The sequence below is a fragment of the Emydura macquarii genome, unplaced genomic scaffold (genome assembly GCF_026122565.2).
Source record: "Emydura macquarii macquarii isolate MOO-44397 ecotype Brisbane River unplaced genomic scaffold, CSIRO-AGI_Emac_v2 contig_1363, whole genome shotgun sequence".
NCBI classification, from domain to species: Eukaryota; Metazoa; Chordata; order Testudines; family Chelidae; genus Emydura; species Emydura macquarii.
The window spans coordinates 10,997,639-11,015,834 of NW_027131500.1; the positions used below are offsets into that span (position 1 = coordinate 10,997,639).

The window sequence follows — 18,196 nt, forward strand, 5'->3', positions numbered from 1 at the left end:
CTGGCAAAAACAAGAAGAGTCCTGTAGCAACTTAAAGACTAATACATTGCTGCGGGCATAAGCTTTCGTGGGGCTACAACCCACTTCGTCAGATGTTGGTGCTACAGGACTCGTTGTTTTTGCTGTATACAGACGAACACGGCTATCCCTCTGGAACTTAATATCTGGCAGTTGCTGAACAAGTTGGCAGACTCATTATCCCCCTCCTCCAAACAGGAGTTCGAGGCCATCTTAGAAGAGGGGATATCGGTGGCCAAGGCATCTCTGCAAGCAGCTTCCAATGTGGTGGACTCTGCAGCCAAGACAGTGGCCTCGGCAATATTAATGAGGCGGGTGTCATGGCTCTAGTCCTTGGATCTCCCATCAGAGGCCCAGAAATCTATCCAGGACCTCCCCTTCGATGGCACAGCCCTCTTTGCCGAGCAGACAGATGCCAGACTTCATGGCATGAAGGACTCGAGGGCTACTTTGCGGTCCCTCACCTCTATACACCTTCTTCCTATAGGAGGCATTTCAAGCCCCACCATGAACAGTGATCTGGGGACAACCCCCATAGAGACTTCTATAAGAGGAAAAACAAGGCTTACAAGAGGCACCAGGGCTGTTTGTTATCTGCTGGCCCTCAACAGGTTCTAGCTGCCATAACCAGGGCAGAAAGCAGGCCTTTTGAAGGTGCGCCTGAGCGTGACCTACCAGTTCTTTCCATGGATCCAATCCCCCTTTTGTTTCCTTCTCATTTAGCTCATTTCCTCCCAGCCTAGGCTGCAGTAACATCAGACAGATCAGTGCTCAGCATGGTGGCCATTGGTTATGCCCTCCCGGTTTGCCTTGCTCCTGCCTTTCCATTTTCCTTCTGTGTCCCTCTTCAGGGACCCCTCTCACGAGCAACTCCTCGAACAGGAGGTGGTAGTACTCCTGCAGGTGGGTGCAGTGGAAGAGATTCCCAGAGACTTGCGGTGTCGAGGTTTTTACTCCCGTTGCTTCTTGATCCCAAAGGCAAAGGGAGGACTGAAGCCCATTCTGGACTTAAGGCACCTGAACAAGTACCTCAGAAAGCTAAAATTTCACATGGTCTCCCTAGCCACCATCATTCCATCTCTGGATTGAGGTGACTGGTACGCTGCTCTCAATTTAAAGGATGCCTTCTTTCACATTGGTCACAGGAGGTTCCTGATATTTATGGTAGGAGACCGCCACTACCAGTTTGAGGTGTTCCCCTTTGACTTTTTTGACTGTGCCAAGAGTTTTCACCAAGTGCATGTCGGTGGTAGTGGCCTACCTCAGGAAGAGGGGGGGCCAGATCCCCTGCCCTATGCGTTAGAGGCCATGCATTTCTGGGACTTTTGCATCAGTCACAATATTCACCCGATAGTCATTCACCTCCCAGGGGTCAACAACTCTTTGGTGGACCATCTCAGCAGGTCCTTCTGCTCTCACCACAAGTGGTCCCTCCATCTGGAGATGACAGCTTGCATCCCCCAAAGCTGGGGCAATCCCTGAGTGGATCTCTTTGTCATCAGGGCCAACAGGAAGTGCCATCACTTCTGTTCCCGTCAGGGTCTCAGTGCACACTTCATCACTGATGTTTTTCTCCTCCATCGGTCAGAGGGACTCCTATACGCCTTCCCGCTGATACCAGTGATCCACAAAAGTCCTCCTGAAGATGAAGAGAGACAAGGCATAGGTCGTTCTTGTGGTATCAGTGTGGCCCAGCTAGCATTGGTTCGGGATGCTGGTAAAGCTGACTGGACCTAGGCATTGAATCCTGCCGCTGCACCCAGACCTTATGTCCCAAGATCAAGGTCACTTGTTCCAACCGGAACTGACTTCCCTCCACCTGACGGCTTGGATATTCTGTGGCTGAACCAGGAGGAGCAGGCCTGCTCAACCCAAGTTCAGCACATGCTCCTGGAGAGCAGGAAGCCATCAACCAGATCGGCCTATAGAGCTAAGTGGAAGCGCTTTATCTGCTGGGCAACTGAACGTGGCATGTCCCTGACAGAGGCTTCAATTCCCAACAATCTTGGAGTATCTGCTCCACCTGAAGCAAGAAGGATTGGCCTTCTTGTCAATTAAGGTCCATGTGGCAGCCATATTTGCTTTCCACCCATTGGTGGAGGTAGAACAGTCCTCTCACATGAAATGATGACTAGGTTCCTCACATGTCTGGGAAGGCTTTTCCTGTCGATAAGGGAGCTTTCTCCTCAATGGGACTTGAACTTGGTTCTTTCCAGACTCACCAGACTGCCCTTCGAACCTATGGCCTCATGCTCCCTTACGTACCTGTCCTGGAAGGTCACCTTCCTGATCACTATCACGTCTTCCAGGCGAGTGTTGGACATCAGGGTATTAACACTGGCACTACCCTACACGGTGTCTTACAAGGACAAGGTCCAGCTTCGGCCGCACCCTATGGTGCGTCTCCCATTTTCACCTGAATCAGGAAATTTTCCTGCCTGTTTTTTGCCCCAAACCTCACAGCTCCAGTGAATAGAGGCGTCTGCACTCTCTCTGAGGAGGGCCCTCGCTTTTTACATCAACAAGACTAAACCCTTCCGTCGCTCTACACAGCTCTTCGTGATGGTTGCGGACCAGATGAAGGGTCTGCTGGTTTCCTTGCAGTATCTTTCAAAGTGGATCATGGCCTGCATTTGGGCCTGTTACGAACAGGCTGGAGTCGCACCTCCGGTGTCCTTGACAGCCCTCTCAACGAGAGCGCAGGCATCATCTGTGGCCTTCCAAGCACATGTCCCCATACTGGACATCTGCAGGGCAGGTACCTGGTCATCGGTACATACCTTCACATCCCACTATGCCTTGACACAGCAAGCTCAGGATGATGCTGGCTTCGGTAGAGTGGTACTTCAAAGGTCACATCCATGAACTCATGCTTGTCTCCGGAGACACCACTGGTGAGCTATCTAAATTGGGAATGGACATGAGCAAGCACTAAGAAGAAAGAATGGTTACTTACCTTGTAACTGCTGGTGTTTAACATGTCTTGCTCATGTCCATTCCACATCCGCCCTCCTTCCCCTCAGTCGGAGTTCTAGCAAGAAGGAACTGAGAGGCAGGGGGAGCCGGCAGTGGCTATATGGGGTGCCAGAGCTGGCTTGTATAGGTACCACTAAAGGAAGAAATTTTCCAGCACTGGTGCATGTGGCGAGAACACACCTAAATTGGGAATGGACATGAGAAACCATCTCAAAGAACAGTTACGAGGTAAGTAACCATTCTTTCAACCCAGTGGAGCTGATAATGTCATCTGTTTAGATCAGGAAAATACTGTAGTGGTAAATTCTTGGGTCCCAGTATATGATGGAGAAGTATATTCCCTCCCATTGTGCCTTCTAAAACAAGCTACCGAGTACACCCAAAAAAACCAATCTCATCCCATTAAAACGGACCATCTGGTGGTCTCAGTACAGGCACTTATTTTCACTTTAACATCAATTAGCCTGTTGCTATAGCATTTTTTGACTTTACTCCTTGAAGTTCCCTAATTATAGATTTCATTTTATATAATTTATTTGACTCTAATCATTTTTATAAAACAGTTGTATACTAGTCACTATGGCCTCTTTGTTAACTTTTAGCCCTGCCCCTTTGGACAGGCTAAAATTCTAACCCAGAGTTTCCATCTCCCCAGAATTAAACTATCATTTTTCTAATTGATGTATACCATCTCGAAAGGGCTAGAAGATATAATAGAAGAGGTTTTTCAACTTAGATTTATTACTTTTATTTTAGTTTTTTATATTGTATCCTTTCTCAGGTTAAGCTTAATAGAATTTCTGATATTATTGATCAAGCCTAATATTCTTAAATTCTTTCTTCTCCATGTCTGGTGGTCTTTAAAATGGGAATTCCCTTTCTCCATAGCAACTGGAGGAAGACCTACACTTCAGGCTTTAAGCTCAAGTGCAGGACTGCTGTTCACAAAGAATATTGCAGAATATTCTGCTTCTAACCATGCATAAAATGGGAGGCTCAAAGTCTCCCTTTGCAGCAGAACCTTTTGAAGGATTTTTTTTTTAATTGAACTGTTTTATCTAATTTTCTTTGTTGGCTTGGGTGCTTTTCTCCTAAAAATTATTTTCAAATATCTATATGTTTGGGGAGTTTGAGAGCTTCTGAGACAGCTCCTTCTTTTGCTCCCCCTATTCCTTCCTTCAGAAATGGCAGACAGATAGCAAAGTGAACTAAAAGAGTAAGAAATATTCCTATTGTCCCTTCCTTCCCTAAAGGCAGGTTCTTTGGGGCAGAGATGAAGTTCTTGGTATGAAGTCCAGGTCTGCACAAGCCATTTCAAAAGGCTGTGGAAAACTCCCCTCTCTATATGGCTTACCCTCAGTGCCTCAGCTAATAACAAACAAGCAAAAAGTCTTCTCCTTTTTCTAACTAAAACATTTTGGTGGGTCTGCTGTTATGAGTAAGTGGAAATTACAGGGGAAACTTCTGAAGCTAGTAACCAGAGTGAAATTCTTCAGACTTTCAGATTTAAGCAGGAATCTATCTTTCTCTTGTATTCTAAGAAAAAAGCAAGGCTCAGTTGTTTCTTGATTGTATAGGATTTTGTACAAAGATGATAAACATATTTGTTCTTCATGATTCCCAACAGGGCAGACTGTGGGGGAGGTAATTAAACTAGATGTTGGTGAGCCCCAGAGGAAAGTTTGGGGTAAAAGCCCGACTGATTCAGTGCTGAAGGTACTGGAAGAAGCGGAGTTACAGCTTCAAACTGAATTACTGGAAGAAATAACTATCACCAATGGTAAGCAGGAATTGGGGGTTATCTGACCTGCAGGATTAAAAATGACCTTGCATAGGGCTTATGAGAATAATACTAAAGGGTAGGGCAGACCGACCGAGTCTCCAGTTCGTTCTCTATGCCATATAGTCTGGATCAGAACTTTGTGTCCTCCTCTCTGATGCACTTCTAAAAGATACTTGTAAATAGTTTTAGCAATTTTTATAGCAGTTTTACCAGCTTTATTTTCTTCTTAGTTTTAATAGTAACAGTTTTAGCAATTTTTATTTTAGATAAACTTCAGGGTTCTGATCCCTTCCTCCCCACCTCATACCCTTGTACGAGTACTGGACTATGCCCAGAACTTTGTGCTTCAAACACTGTGCCTTTTGCCCATGATCCTTCTCAGTCAGTGATGTCTACCAATGCTGTCTCTACTGCCTGGTAGAAGCTCACATTTGCGGTCAGGTGCAGTATTTGCTAGTCCTTTCCCAGCTGCACCAGAGAAGGCCAGGAACTTCATCTCCGGGAACATTTCATGGAACTTGCCATGAGACCACACTCTGACCTAGTACTCCCATAAGCATGGGACTAAGTCTTTCTCCAAATCAAAGAAGATGGATGCTCCTCTCTCCAGCAGCTTGGCCCTTAGGGACAGGATACGTTCCAACTTGCGCAGGCATTAGAAAAGGACACACAAACAATTGCATCCAGTGTTCCAGGCAGTACTGATGGTTCACTGGCATCTCTGGCACCCCATAAGACACGGGACTCTCCAGTACCAGTGCTGGGGTCTTTTCTGGTAAGGATGTCTGGAAAAGAGAGTGCCTCTCATACACCAAGGAGATCCAGACCCATGGCTGCACCTCAGGACGTCTTCAATTTGCCTTATCTGAAGTCTTCCCCTCTATCTGGCCCCTTCACTTCTAGAGAGATCATATCACCACTTTGGGATGTGGCTATGACACAAGGTCCTTCACCTTCCGCACCTGTGCTCTACACTCTTCCATTGGCTCCAACTGTACTGCTATTAGAACCAGTGTTTCTCTTTTGACGAGTTGGAGCTAGGAGAAGAACCACTCTTACCATTCCACTCCATTGCGGATACCAATACATCCATGGCAACAACTGCCTCCTCAGCACTCCAGAGCCACTGGTATCCCATGCTATGGAGACATACAAAACTTCTGGCAGATCTGGCCTATTGGCCATATTGGGAAACTTGGGCACCATGTCCCTCCCTTGGAACCAGCCCAATCTGTGAGAAATCAATCACCTGCTTCCTCGTTGAAGGATCCTTCCACCAGGCCCATGCATCTGTTGGAGGAGGAAGAGCTTTATAGCCTGGTCCCAGTGATTCCACCAAAACCAGCAAAATTCCCTTCCTCTTCACTAGACAAGGCAGTGACTGCATCATCCTTCTTTCCCCACCAGAGGCTTCAGACAATTCCAGGATCTTTTGTGGAGAGTTGAGGGGAACTCCAAATTCTATTAGAAGAGATCCAAGACTCCCAGCATAAGCTTCTGGATGTTCTTCGCATCTCAGGACCGGCAAGAATAGTGTTACTGATTAACGAAGCTATACTGGAGCCAGCCAGGACAGTGTGGCACACCCCTGTCATGTGCATGACTGCCCCTAAAGGAGCAAAGAAGCACTATTATGTTCTGACCAAAGGATTTGAATTCCTTTTCTTTCATCCAGCTCCAAATTCCTTAGTAGTCCAGGCTGCTGCAGGCAGGGCTAAGCAGCAACACGTTTGATCTACACCTGTTCATAAGGAAATGAAATGTGTAGATCTTCTAGGGTGAAAAGTCTTTTCTTCCTCCAGTTTACAATTCAGGATTGCGAATTATCAGGCATTACTGGCCGAGTATGACTTCCTGAATTACAGTAAATTTGAGGAATTTGCTGATAACCTCCCACAACAAGATCGGGCTCTTTTTTAGGCTATTGTTGACGAAGGGAAGCTTATGGATAGAACTACCTTCCAATCTGCAGTAGACACAGTGAATACCTCCTCCAGGCCCGTAGCTATGGCTATAGTCTTGTATGGAGAGTCTTGGCTCCATTTTCGTTTTTGTAGTGTGGTTCGGAAGACCATTGAGGACCTCCCTTTCGATGGAGCCCATCTTTTTAACCAGAAGACAGACAAATCATATATGCTAAAGGTCTCCAAGGCTACTTTTCACTTGTTGGGCATCAACACTCCGGTCCCCAAATGAAAATTACACTGCCGGTCATCCACCCAGCACTACAGGTCTCCTCATTTCTATCCACAGAGACCTTATGAAGCCCCACAAAAACCTCAGAAGACGTAGAGGTCTTGTTTCCCTGGGCCCCCTTGCAGGCTTCAGCATCCCAGACCCAACCTCAAACAAAGAGGTATTTTTGATGCAAGCCTGAGACTTTCCACTCACTGAGCCTACCACCTCATGACCCTCCTACTCTCCTTGGAGGTAATTTAGCACTCTTTTTCCACTTTTGGAGTGTGATAACAGACAAATGGGTGTTGAATGTCATCTGCTGTGGCTATACAAACGAGTTTGTAACTCTACCTCCTCCAAAATTCCCCTCCCCTTTCCCTTTGGGGGACCAATCTCACTACAATATACTCCTACAAGAGGTATACTTCTTATTGCAATGGGGAGCAATAGAACATGTTCCTCCCAAATATCAAGGAACAGGGTTCTACTCAACTTACATTCTGATACCCAAGAAGAAAGGCAGGTGGAGATCAATCCTCAATTTACGGTGCCTCAGTCACTTCAAATGCAAACTCAAGTTTCACATGGTCACACTGACAGTGATAATGCCACATGAGAAAGGCATGTGGTTTGCAGCTTTCAATATGAAGGATCCTTACTTCCAGGTAGATATTCATCCCTCCCACAGATATTTCTTAAGATTGACAGTGGGCACCAGCCATTTCCAATACAGGGTGCTCCCTTTCACAATAGCTGCCACTTCCTGAGTCTTCACTAAAGTATTTTCCATAGTAGCGGCTCATATCAGGCTTTATGGCCTCCTCATGTTTCCATATCTTAATGACAGGCCCCTAGCTGCCATATCCAGCCATGTAGCTCATGTGTCAATCTCTGTTACTCAGCCTCCTTTCTTCCTCAGGAGTCAGTGTCAACCCTGAAAAATCTATTCTCAACCTCACACAATCTCCACTCTTCATCAGGGCTACTATAAGCTCAGTCACTGCACAAGCTTTCTTGCCCATGGACAGATTTCAGTCAGTGAGCAGTATCATATGCTTTATTATGAGCAATTCTTATGTACCGACCAGGACTTGCCTGTCCCTCCTTGGCCACATGGCTTCGTGTACCTACATGAGTCCCTTCTCATGACTCCATCTCTGCTTCCTTCAGACATGGCTCCAATCTGTTTTACTCACTACATCACTACTTTATGGATTTCATGCTGATAGTCACTGCCAAGATAGTATCATGGCTCCGGTGGTGGACAGACCCACATCACATACATGTGGGAGTTCCTTTTCTTCTCTTCTCCACAAATAAGACAGTCATCACAGATACGTTCCTGGTAGGCTGGGCAGCTCATGTGGATGACCACATGACACAAGGAACGTGGATACACTGAGAACCCAAGATGCACATAAATGTCCTGGAACTATGAGCTGGAAGAATGGCATGCAGATTCTTTCTTCTATTCATTTGCTCCCATCATGGTGGACAACGCCACCACTGTTTTCAATATTTTCTATAACTGACCAGAAGGAATGAGATCAGCCACTCTGACTGTCTCTGCGCATAATTGATCACCAGATCCTTCTGTCCCCAGCCTATCTTCCTGGGATGCTGAATGTACTTGTGGACTCACCCAGCAGACATTTTGCGATTGACCTTGAGTGGTAACGTCACAATTCAGTGGTACATGACCTCTTCACATGATGGGGGACTCTTACTAGAGACCCGTTTGTTTCACAGACAAACAGCAAATCTACCACGTACTGCTTCAAGGGATCCCTCGGCCATTGCTGCCAGGGTGATGTGCTTCTACTCTCCTGGTCAGACCAGCTCAATTGCACCTTCCCTGCACTACCACTCCTTGAGTGAATAAGATTTAACAAGACAGTGATGGTCATTCTGGTTGCCCTCTATTGATACAGACAATTACGGTTTCCCAATCTCCTCTGGGTGTCATCCCATCCGCTAATTCCTATCTTGAAGTTCCCTGATCTGCTGACCCAGTACAACAGCGAGATCAGGCATCCGAATCCATGTGTTCCACCTCAAGCCATGATATTTGGATGGGCATCTGTTTTAGAATGGTCATGCTCTTTGGCTGTACAGGACATTTTCTCCAGCATCAGGAAGGACTCCACTAGGCAATGTTACTGAACCAAGTAGAGATGCTTCTCATCTTGGGCACAATAGAAAGGAGTTTTACCAGAAACAACGGGAATTCCCCTCATCCTAGACTACATTGTGTCCTTAAAGTCATCAGCCTTGCCTTCAGCTGTTTGAGAATCCACTTGGCAGCGATTAGCACATTCCACCTTCCAGTGGAGGGTTACTCTGTGTTTACACACTTGCTAACTGCTAGATTTTGGAAAGGCCTCCTCAAAACCTTCCCACCCTTCCATGCGATCATGCTTCAATGGGACCTTAATCAGGTTCTCTCCGTTTTAATGAAGCCCCCCTTTGAACCATTATCATCGTGTTCCAAGTCCTTCTTTTTCATGAAAGTTGCCTTCTTTGTTGCTATCACTTTTGCAAGAAGGCTCGGTGAACTCGGAGCTGTGATGGTGGACCCGCCATTCACCGTATTCCGCAAGGATAAGGTCTCCCTACGTCTACACCCAAATTTTAACCAAAGATGGTTTCTCAATTTCACAGCAATCAATCCATTCATTTACCTGTATTCATTTTCCTGTCCTCCTTCCTCCTCTGCTTCGGGTCTGTCAGATTTGCAGTGGAAAAGAAACAGGAGACACGGTTGGTTCACGCCATCCTTTATTGCCTCAGACAGAAGCACAAGGCAAGCCAGTGTACATGTGCGGGCCATGGACACTACTTTCAAATTATACAACTCTGGGCGCATGGTGCACATGTGTAACCCTTGGTGGAATACAAATAAGGACCACACATCTCTAAGAACTTCCAGTTACAGGTAAGTAACTGCCTCTTTTATTTTTCAGGTAGGGGCTTAATTAACAAGCGAGTAAGTTCACTATTCAGCAGAAGTCTTTTCCGCAACTATTGCTCAATACAGACCACCTGCTTTTGTGCTGAGTTACCCCTTCCTAGCAATAGAAATTTATTCTGTCCCTGTTTGTTCCTTCCTATTCCATCTTCTGCCTCATTCCCAGTTGCATGTATTGTGTTAAATACAAAGAAATAAAATTAAATGTGGCAAAGAAACAGGATGGTAAAAAGGAGTGTGAAAGGGTGGGAACTTAATTTTGTCAATTTTGTTAAGTCAATTTGAAGTTGCCTCAAAATGATATTAGAATAGCTGGACCTGTGGGTTTTTTGTTATTTAAATGAATCACCTCCATTGGACAAATAAGGTACTGTTTTAGCATTATGACCTTGTCTGTGTTAATAATGCAAGATTAGAAGTCTGACAAAGTGGAATAGTTTTCCAGCCAAGGACAAAAAAATAGGAGTCAATCTTGGCACACTTGTGTTTTAGTCATAGGTGAGGAGCTCAATACATTTATCTATCACTCCTGGTCACGTCTAAAGTTGCTATCTCTGATAGGATTAATATCTTTCTCCTGTGTTCTTGAGCCTCTTGCTTTTTATTTTTATTTTACTCCAGTGCTTCTGGTGTTAGATGCCAGATGCTGATGGTTTTTTAACATCTAACATAGTTTCTTTCCTTGTGATTCTTCACTAAGACAATAGACTATGCTGTCCCAGCAGAGAGAGACAAATCAGTGTTGCTGCACTGGGATTTTCAATTCTAAATATAATCCCATGTTCTAAAATGAACTGAGTGTGTCTAACTTTTTGGAATGGTAAATTGGTGTACTGAGGTAGTAAAAGTTTACTAAACCTTAAGAATTAGGATTTGACAACAATTAACTGTCCTTTTGTAGTAGTGCTGGGTAAATCATTAAATACCAGTAGTAATTCTTGCCTAACTAAGCTAGCAGAAAGTTCATTCAACTTAATATCTAAAGCACATAAATCATATCATGTTACATAAAAATAATTTGCAATAATGTCCGTTTTTTGTGTCTTTTGTGATCTCTTTTCATCCTTTCAGGGATATGTGAATTGTATGTATGTTGCCAGGCTTTGTACTCTTACAGTTCCCTTGATTAGGTAAAAAGATTTTTGGCAAAACTTGTGATACAGCAAAATAGTATTTTATATTAGTCCTAAGCATACAGATTTAAAAGATGCAAGACATTTATTCCATTTATGGGCAAATATGGTGTTTTGATTTCCCTGCAATTATGAAAATCGTCATAAATAAATAAATCTATTGCTATTTTTAAAGGATAGTAGATTCACCTTTCCTCTTTATGATTTTTTTACAAGGTTTGTAAACATGGTGGTTTCCTCACTCTTAGTATGGATAGTTCCCTATGTTTAAAAGGCTTATCAGCGCTACAGTTTATACTTTGTTACTTTATACCAAAATAGATAATTCACTTTTTAAAATTGTACAATAAATTTGTATTATTTGATACTATAGAAGTTACTGAAGAAAGTTCTCAACCCTTAACAATGAAAGAGAACAATGAAGTAGAAATTGCTTCTCATTTTGGAGAGAAATCTTCAGCTCCAGTTGTTGGTATCAGAGACTCTGAAAGGACAATACCAGAGGAGCCACAAACCTTCGATGCTACTACCCAAGTGCTTTCCAGGCCTGTTGTGTTGGATGGTATGATTTTTCATTAATTCTTAATATAAACATTGTCTTCATCAGTAAGGAATTAAAAATAATATAACTGATTATTCCTTTTTTAAATATAACAATTGCCAGAAGTTTGATGTATACATTAGTACATTACCCTTCTAGTATATTAAATGCCAAAATTCCGCATGCAATGTTAAATTGAGAAACTATGGATAGAATTAAGGAAATGCAGAATTTTGTCTGGAGGTTATTCCCATATTCCCAGTTGTGGATTGGGCACTCTGGCACTGCAGAGCTTTGGGAACCTACTGGAAAGCAGTGCCGTTTGGGGTTACAAAAATCCCTCTTGTTAAAGCCCCAAAGTCACTGAACTTCCAAAGATGTAAATGTAACCTTTTAAGATACAACTTTTTCTGAGGTTTTTTTCTTTTGTTTGAGTGGCTGTCTGTGATGCTCTACAGTTGTGATCATGCTTTGATTTACTTTAGAGCTGGATGATTTGGAAGAAGAATTGTTGGAAGAAACTGAGGAAAATAAAAAGTACAAAAGTGACCAACTTCCCATCACTGTTAATGATGTGTGGGTTAAAGAAAGAGAGGCAACAGTGGAGAATGAGTGAGTAACAATTTTCAGTTTTTTTCCCCCCTGGGCACTGTATCTAGAGCCATTCAAAACAATATCTAGGTTTTGATGGACTAGTGCTTTAGTTATTTCACTTGGTTAAAATGTTGTTGTACTTAGCTTTAGCTCTGATGTTTCTGATTGTCTTGTTAACTTGGGGTATATCTACATGGGGGTTAAAAAACCCATGACTGGCCCAGATCAGCTGTGGCCCTGGGGCTGAAAAATTGCTGTGTAGACGTTCGGGCTCTGAGAGCCTGGGAGCATGGAGGTTTCCAGAACTTGCGTCCAAACATCTACACAGCAATTTTTAGAGTATGTCTTCACTCACGGCGGCATATTCAGTGCTGCAGGATTGATTCTTCAGGATCAATTGAGTGGAAGTGGAGACCCGCTCAATCGATCCGGAAGTCAACTGAATAAATGCACCCCCACACAAAGATGAACACTGTGTTGATGGGAGGGCATTTCCCGTCAGCGCAGCATAGTGGGGACACCACGCTAATTAGAATTTAGGAAGTCGAAGGGAGATACGCACACTACTCTACGTAATCTCCTGTCGACTGCTGCCATATTTCACCGCAAATGTAGACCAGGCCTTTGCCCCAAAAGCCTGAAACAGCTGACTGCCAGCTGCCACCATGTCATGGGGCTTTTATTTTTGTGTAGACATACTCTTGATGGCTGGCTGATTTTCTCTGTAGATTGACTGCATTAATGGTGATTTTATATGGTAGGCCACAGGAAGATATTACCTGTCTGAAAAATGATGATGATGAAGCAGCTTTGGAGAAGGAAATGCCACATAATGAACAACCACATGATGAAGCTCCTATAGGTCAGTGAGCAGACTACTACATTTAATTTATTTTTAATTAATAGCATTGGTTATATATGGGTATATCTTTTAAACCCAAAAGATCAATCTGTTCTGTCTTATTGCCCCACTCTTTCATTCTGTAATTCTAGAAAGTTCCTAAAGGGATTCTGCTGATAGATTAAGAGAGCCAAATCTTGGACCTCTCAATCAACAAACTTTTTCTGCCCAAAAAAGTGGCATTGTTTTTCTTTTGAGAAAGTACTTGCCTAATTTGATCACTGTACATTAGAAATTAGTAAAAGCACTGTTGACCTGAAGTTAGAAATATATATATTTATCTCTAGCTTGGTTAACTACTGATAATTTTGGGTATTACTGGCTGATTATAACCTTCCTTCTCTGTAGTTGCTAGAAGAATTTCTTCTACAAGAGTTCACCGGTGGTCTGTGGAGTACTTCCGGGTGATCCACAGAGTTATTTCTGTTGGTGAAGTGGCTGTCAGTCTGAGAATGATAGCACTGTTAACGGTAGTACAGTCCAGAACTCTTTTAGGGTTTGCATTGTCTTTGTCCAACTAGTTTGGAAAATCTTACGCACTTTTCTGTCTCTTTTTGGCATTTGCTGCAAGTCAACTTCATTACATGTTTTCTTTGGTGTAAATCATATTTGCAGATCACACAAAAATTGGAATGGTAACAAATAAACAGGACAAAAGAGTCCAAATGCAAATTTGGAGAAAGAAAGTAGAGCAGGAGGGATGTATAGACAACTAGGGGATATTCAATACCATGAAATGTAAAGACTCAATACAAAGAAGAAACAAATTTCATAGATACCAAAAGGGCGAAAGGGGAATGTAAGCAATCTGCTATACCTATAGCATTAGAGCAGATTTTTATAGCTGGTCTTCTTAATTGTCCTAATATTTTTTTCCTATAAGCAAACAAAAGAGATGCCACAGGGAAAATGATCACTTTACAGCCTTTCGCTGAAGCAGTTGTTCACATTTTGAAAAATTTTGAGAGAAACTGCGGTACCTGATTCATACATACAAACCTATCCATTGGTTGAACTGAACACAAAGGGTATTATGAAATTCAGAGGTCTGCAGTGTAGTAGAATTTTTTTACAGACATTTACAGCTACTTCTGATATATTCAGTTAAAAATCCCACGGATTTAGGAGTCCACTTCCATTGACTTCAATAAGAGTTCAGCGTAAGCTAGAATTGAGATTCCAAGATTGGGCCTTTTAAGAATTAGAGTTAATTTGTCTTTTTTTTTTTTTTTTTTTTTTTTTTGGCTAATGCCTCAATCAAATGAAGTTTGACCTTGTGCAATCAATTCATCCATGCTTCTCTGAGGTGGATTCCGATATATCCCCACCATGACAGCAGAGGCAGCTGTACCACAGGTTAATTTTCCTCCATGGGAGGGCACTCCATAATTCCCTGCTCTGGGCATCCATCAAGGGAGAACAGGTTGAATTTGCAGACAAGGCTTCACAAGTCACATTATCAGAGGCTGTATCACTTTGATGCTTTAAGCACACCCTCCCCACCTGGTTAATGCCATCCATTCTTGAGGCATGACTATCTGGATCTGGATTTCTAGTGTTAAGGTGGTGTGTATGTATCTTGTTCCGCTGTGCTTTGACATTCTGCTAAAGGGAGAATCCTCTGCCCTGGGTTACTCCAGCAGAAACTGGTGAACTTTTGGGGAGAATGGAGATCTCTGTTGTATTCAAAACTATAAAACAAACTCAAAACAAGTCTCTTTAGGATTTTTAATGAGGTAGTTAACGTAGATTTGAAAATATTTTGTTTATATTTCCTCAACTAGTAAGCTCCTTAGGAAAGTGGCCTGGGTTTTTAGTGTTTTCTATGAAGCACCATGCACACTTAAGGCACTATAAAATAAGAAATAGTCATAATTAAAAAAAATCTTTGTGGATCCAGGATAGAGGAAGTTTCAAGGAAATTCTTTGTCCCTATGAAATTTAGGGCTGCAACTTATATGGTGCATGCACCCACACAATATTGTATTTTAATCGCTAGTTCAAAATGCCCCATAATGAGTCTTTGCCTTTACAATATATTGCATGGAAGACTAGAACAGGACAAAGAAGAAATAAAACTGTCAGAGTGAGTGGACTGTGCTGCAGTAGTTAAGATTATTAAACAAATATATTCCCACCATCCACATATTATAGGGATCATTGAGTAACCCTGACATAAAATGGATATTTCAGAACATGTACAGTATTTTACATGGTGGTTTATATACTTAGATTTATATTGCAAGAAAATACTGTCAACTAATTATCCTACATTTCATCAGACTATGTCTTTGACTTTTTGTGCTTTTGGTTTTTAACATAAAATGTAGAAGATTTTATATTGTAATTTACAAATGAAGTGTGGTTGATCAAAACTTTCTTGCAGTAACTCCCTATAGGAGCTTCTCTGTAATAAACTATAAGCAGTATACTCTACACAAATGTACCTTACACTAATGAAAATGAACCACTGTGCTGTAAGATACAGCTAACCAGTGTGAAACCAATTAAAAACATGGCAGCAGAATCAGTAGACTAAGTCGGTTGGCCAGACACACACAGTTTTAGAAGTTGAATATTGATTGATAAAATTTTCATACTGCAACTTAATATTTTCAGTCTGTTTTTAAAGACCTTGATAAATAAAGGAGAGGAGAAACTGGACTTGAATTTCCTAGCATAAACATTTTTGACCATTCATATTAAAAACCATTATTCAAGCAAGTGAATCTAAAACTCAGAGATTAGCTGATATAGCTCTGTTTTCTGATATAATTAAACTATCCTGATTAAACTTTTTTGCCATTTGCTTAAGGGCTTGGAGTTTTTATATACATGGATTTGTAAGATTATTTTTTCTCATCACCCCAGATACTTGTTTCAGTGACTCTATGCAACCTGAACCCTTTTTCCAGAAGTTGGCACAGCCACAAGCCATACCAACAGCCTCACCGGTTCTATCAGCTCAGTCTTCACTGGAAGAACCTTTTCCACCTCGTTCACGCTCTGTATCTCCAGCAAAAAGTAAAGGCAAAAGTTCATTGTTGATTGGGCTTTCTACTGGGCTGTTTGATGCAAACAATCCAAAGGCAAGTATACAGTAATGTTAAGATTTAGTTAAATAAAAGGTATATTTCCCAGAACTTTTCTACACTAGAAAGTTTTGCTGGGGGAAAAATTCTGCCATTTTGCAGCTACAGACATAGCTATTTCAGAAGAGAGCATTCATATTTGACTACCTTAGCTGATGTAATCTGACTTCGCAGCACCAGATTGCAACATCTGAATATGTGTGTTACTATGGATAGGCATCATAGTGTCCTCCACACCACTGTCCAGTACATCACCTTTTGGGAAAATTTTTCAGTGTATTTTTTTCAGGAAATTGCGGGAGGTAAGGACCAAGTTCCCTCTTGTCCATCCCATGATCTACTTATTCATGTAGATTTTCAGTCTCTCAGCTATGTCGCTCTGAGAAGCTGACCAGGTCACTGGACCGCTCTTTTGTATTTGTGGAACCACACCTACTGCCACAGCAGTTGGCTGTGTAGCTGGGATATTGAGACTACTGAGGAGGAGTGGATTATATAGACAGTGAAACTGGTGAGCTACTGCAGGTATTACTTACCAGCTGCACATGGCGGAGGAGTGGTTGTGGCCCTGTGAAACAAGCACTGAGTGGTGGGATCGAATCATGATGCAAACTGGGAATGACCAGTAGTGGCTGCAGAACTTTTGGAAGTGGAAGGCCAGGTTCTTGGAGTTGTGTACCAAGCCTCATCGCAGCCCTGCAGTGCAGACGCACCAAAATGGGAGCTTCTGACAGTGGAGAAATAGGTGGCAGTCACTCTCTGGAAGCTTGTACCCTTGGATTGCTGTTGGTCAGTGAGAAATCAGTATGGTGTTGGAAAACCTATGATAGGAGTGGTTGTTGTCTGGGTGTGCAAGGCCATTTAAGTGTGTCCTGCTGCACAAGATTATGACTCTGGTCAATGTGCAGGAAATAATACATTGATGCCCTGAATCTGTGCCCTGCCTTCCCACCCACACTCTTGTTTCTAAGTAATGAAAGAGAGAGGGATATTTTTCCATGGTGTTGCAAGTGTTGGTGAATCGCCGTGGATGTTGTACTTGCATAAGGTTGGGTGGTCAGGGGAGCTACATGAAGCTCAAACCTTTAGGAATACATGTCACAGATGTCTAGAGGGAGAGCTCAATTACTGTTGAGAGGATCCAAATGCTAAATTCCCATATGCTTTAAAATTCCAGAGTCTGAACAGTGTCCAGGTACTGCTCCTGGCTTGTGGTGTCTAGGAACACTATTGGGATGCAGTTTTCTGTCCATCACCTTGTGATGATGACCTGCTTCCCCTCTGGTGGACAGCTGACACATATGTACTGTACTTAGTGACTCTATCTGCTACACTTGCTGCTACTGTCCAGTATTCACTCCTTGTCTGATAGTTAAAAGGTTTTAGCCTTTTCTCCCCAGGGACTGGAAACCCAGAGGTACACTCTAGCATGTGGTAATTATTACATAATGTCGCTTCAAGAAGCAGCATTCAGGCATCTGAATAACTTAATAGTACATATCAGGCTCAGGCTTAGGGTTAGTAAAAATAAATTCTTATTTATTACACTAAGAACAAACATAATCTAACATGGAACTGGAAGTATTAAAAAATAGTTTTATACACAAAAACTGTTCATCTTATCCTGTCTATGCAAGTCTATCTTGAGCATTTTATTTATTTACAAATATACATATGTAATGTGCCAGGACTTGTCCATGTCACCTGTCAGCACCGGGCCTTGCTGCTGAGTTACTGGGTTGACTTTGGAAGTCCTTTACCTTCTCTGAAGAATGTCTCCCCTTCGAAGCCCACCATGATCTGCCTATATGGGAAGTGTCTGGAGCTAGGGACACCAAGCTGAGCTCTCTGGGTTTCCTTTGTTCTTTGAGTAATGTCCCTGTGGGTGCTCCATTTTAGGTGTCGATGTGTCCCAGCACCATCAAAAGAAGATTTTTTCGCAGCCATTTCTGTCCAGGTCACATATGCGCAGTGGCTGTCTCATGGCACCGTTGGCACCTCAATCACTGCAC

The 18,196-nt window shown here is 42.7% G+C and overlaps 1 protein-coding gene across 7 annotated transcripts in view; it reads left to right on the forward strand.

The window, feature by feature from the left end:
• The window catches only part of NEK1 (NIMA related kinase 1), a 127,814-nt gene that overhangs the window by 60,819 nt on the left and 48,799 nt on the right, over positions 1–18,196 (forward strand). For all 7 annotated transcript variants that reach the window (XM_067551746.1, XM_067551748.1, XM_067551745.1 and 4 more), the window contains 5 exons: positions 4,622–4,774; positions 11,430–11,618; positions 12,083–12,209; positions 12,953–13,053; positions 15,964–16,181. In XM_067551746.1, coding sequence (XP_067407847.1) covers positions 4,622–4,774; positions 11,430–11,618; positions 12,083–12,209; positions 12,953–13,053; positions 15,964–16,181 — 788 coding nt within the window. The remainder of the gene's footprint in view (positions 1–4,621; positions 4,775–11,429; positions 11,619–12,082; positions 12,210–12,952; positions 13,054–15,963; positions 16,182–18,196) is intronic.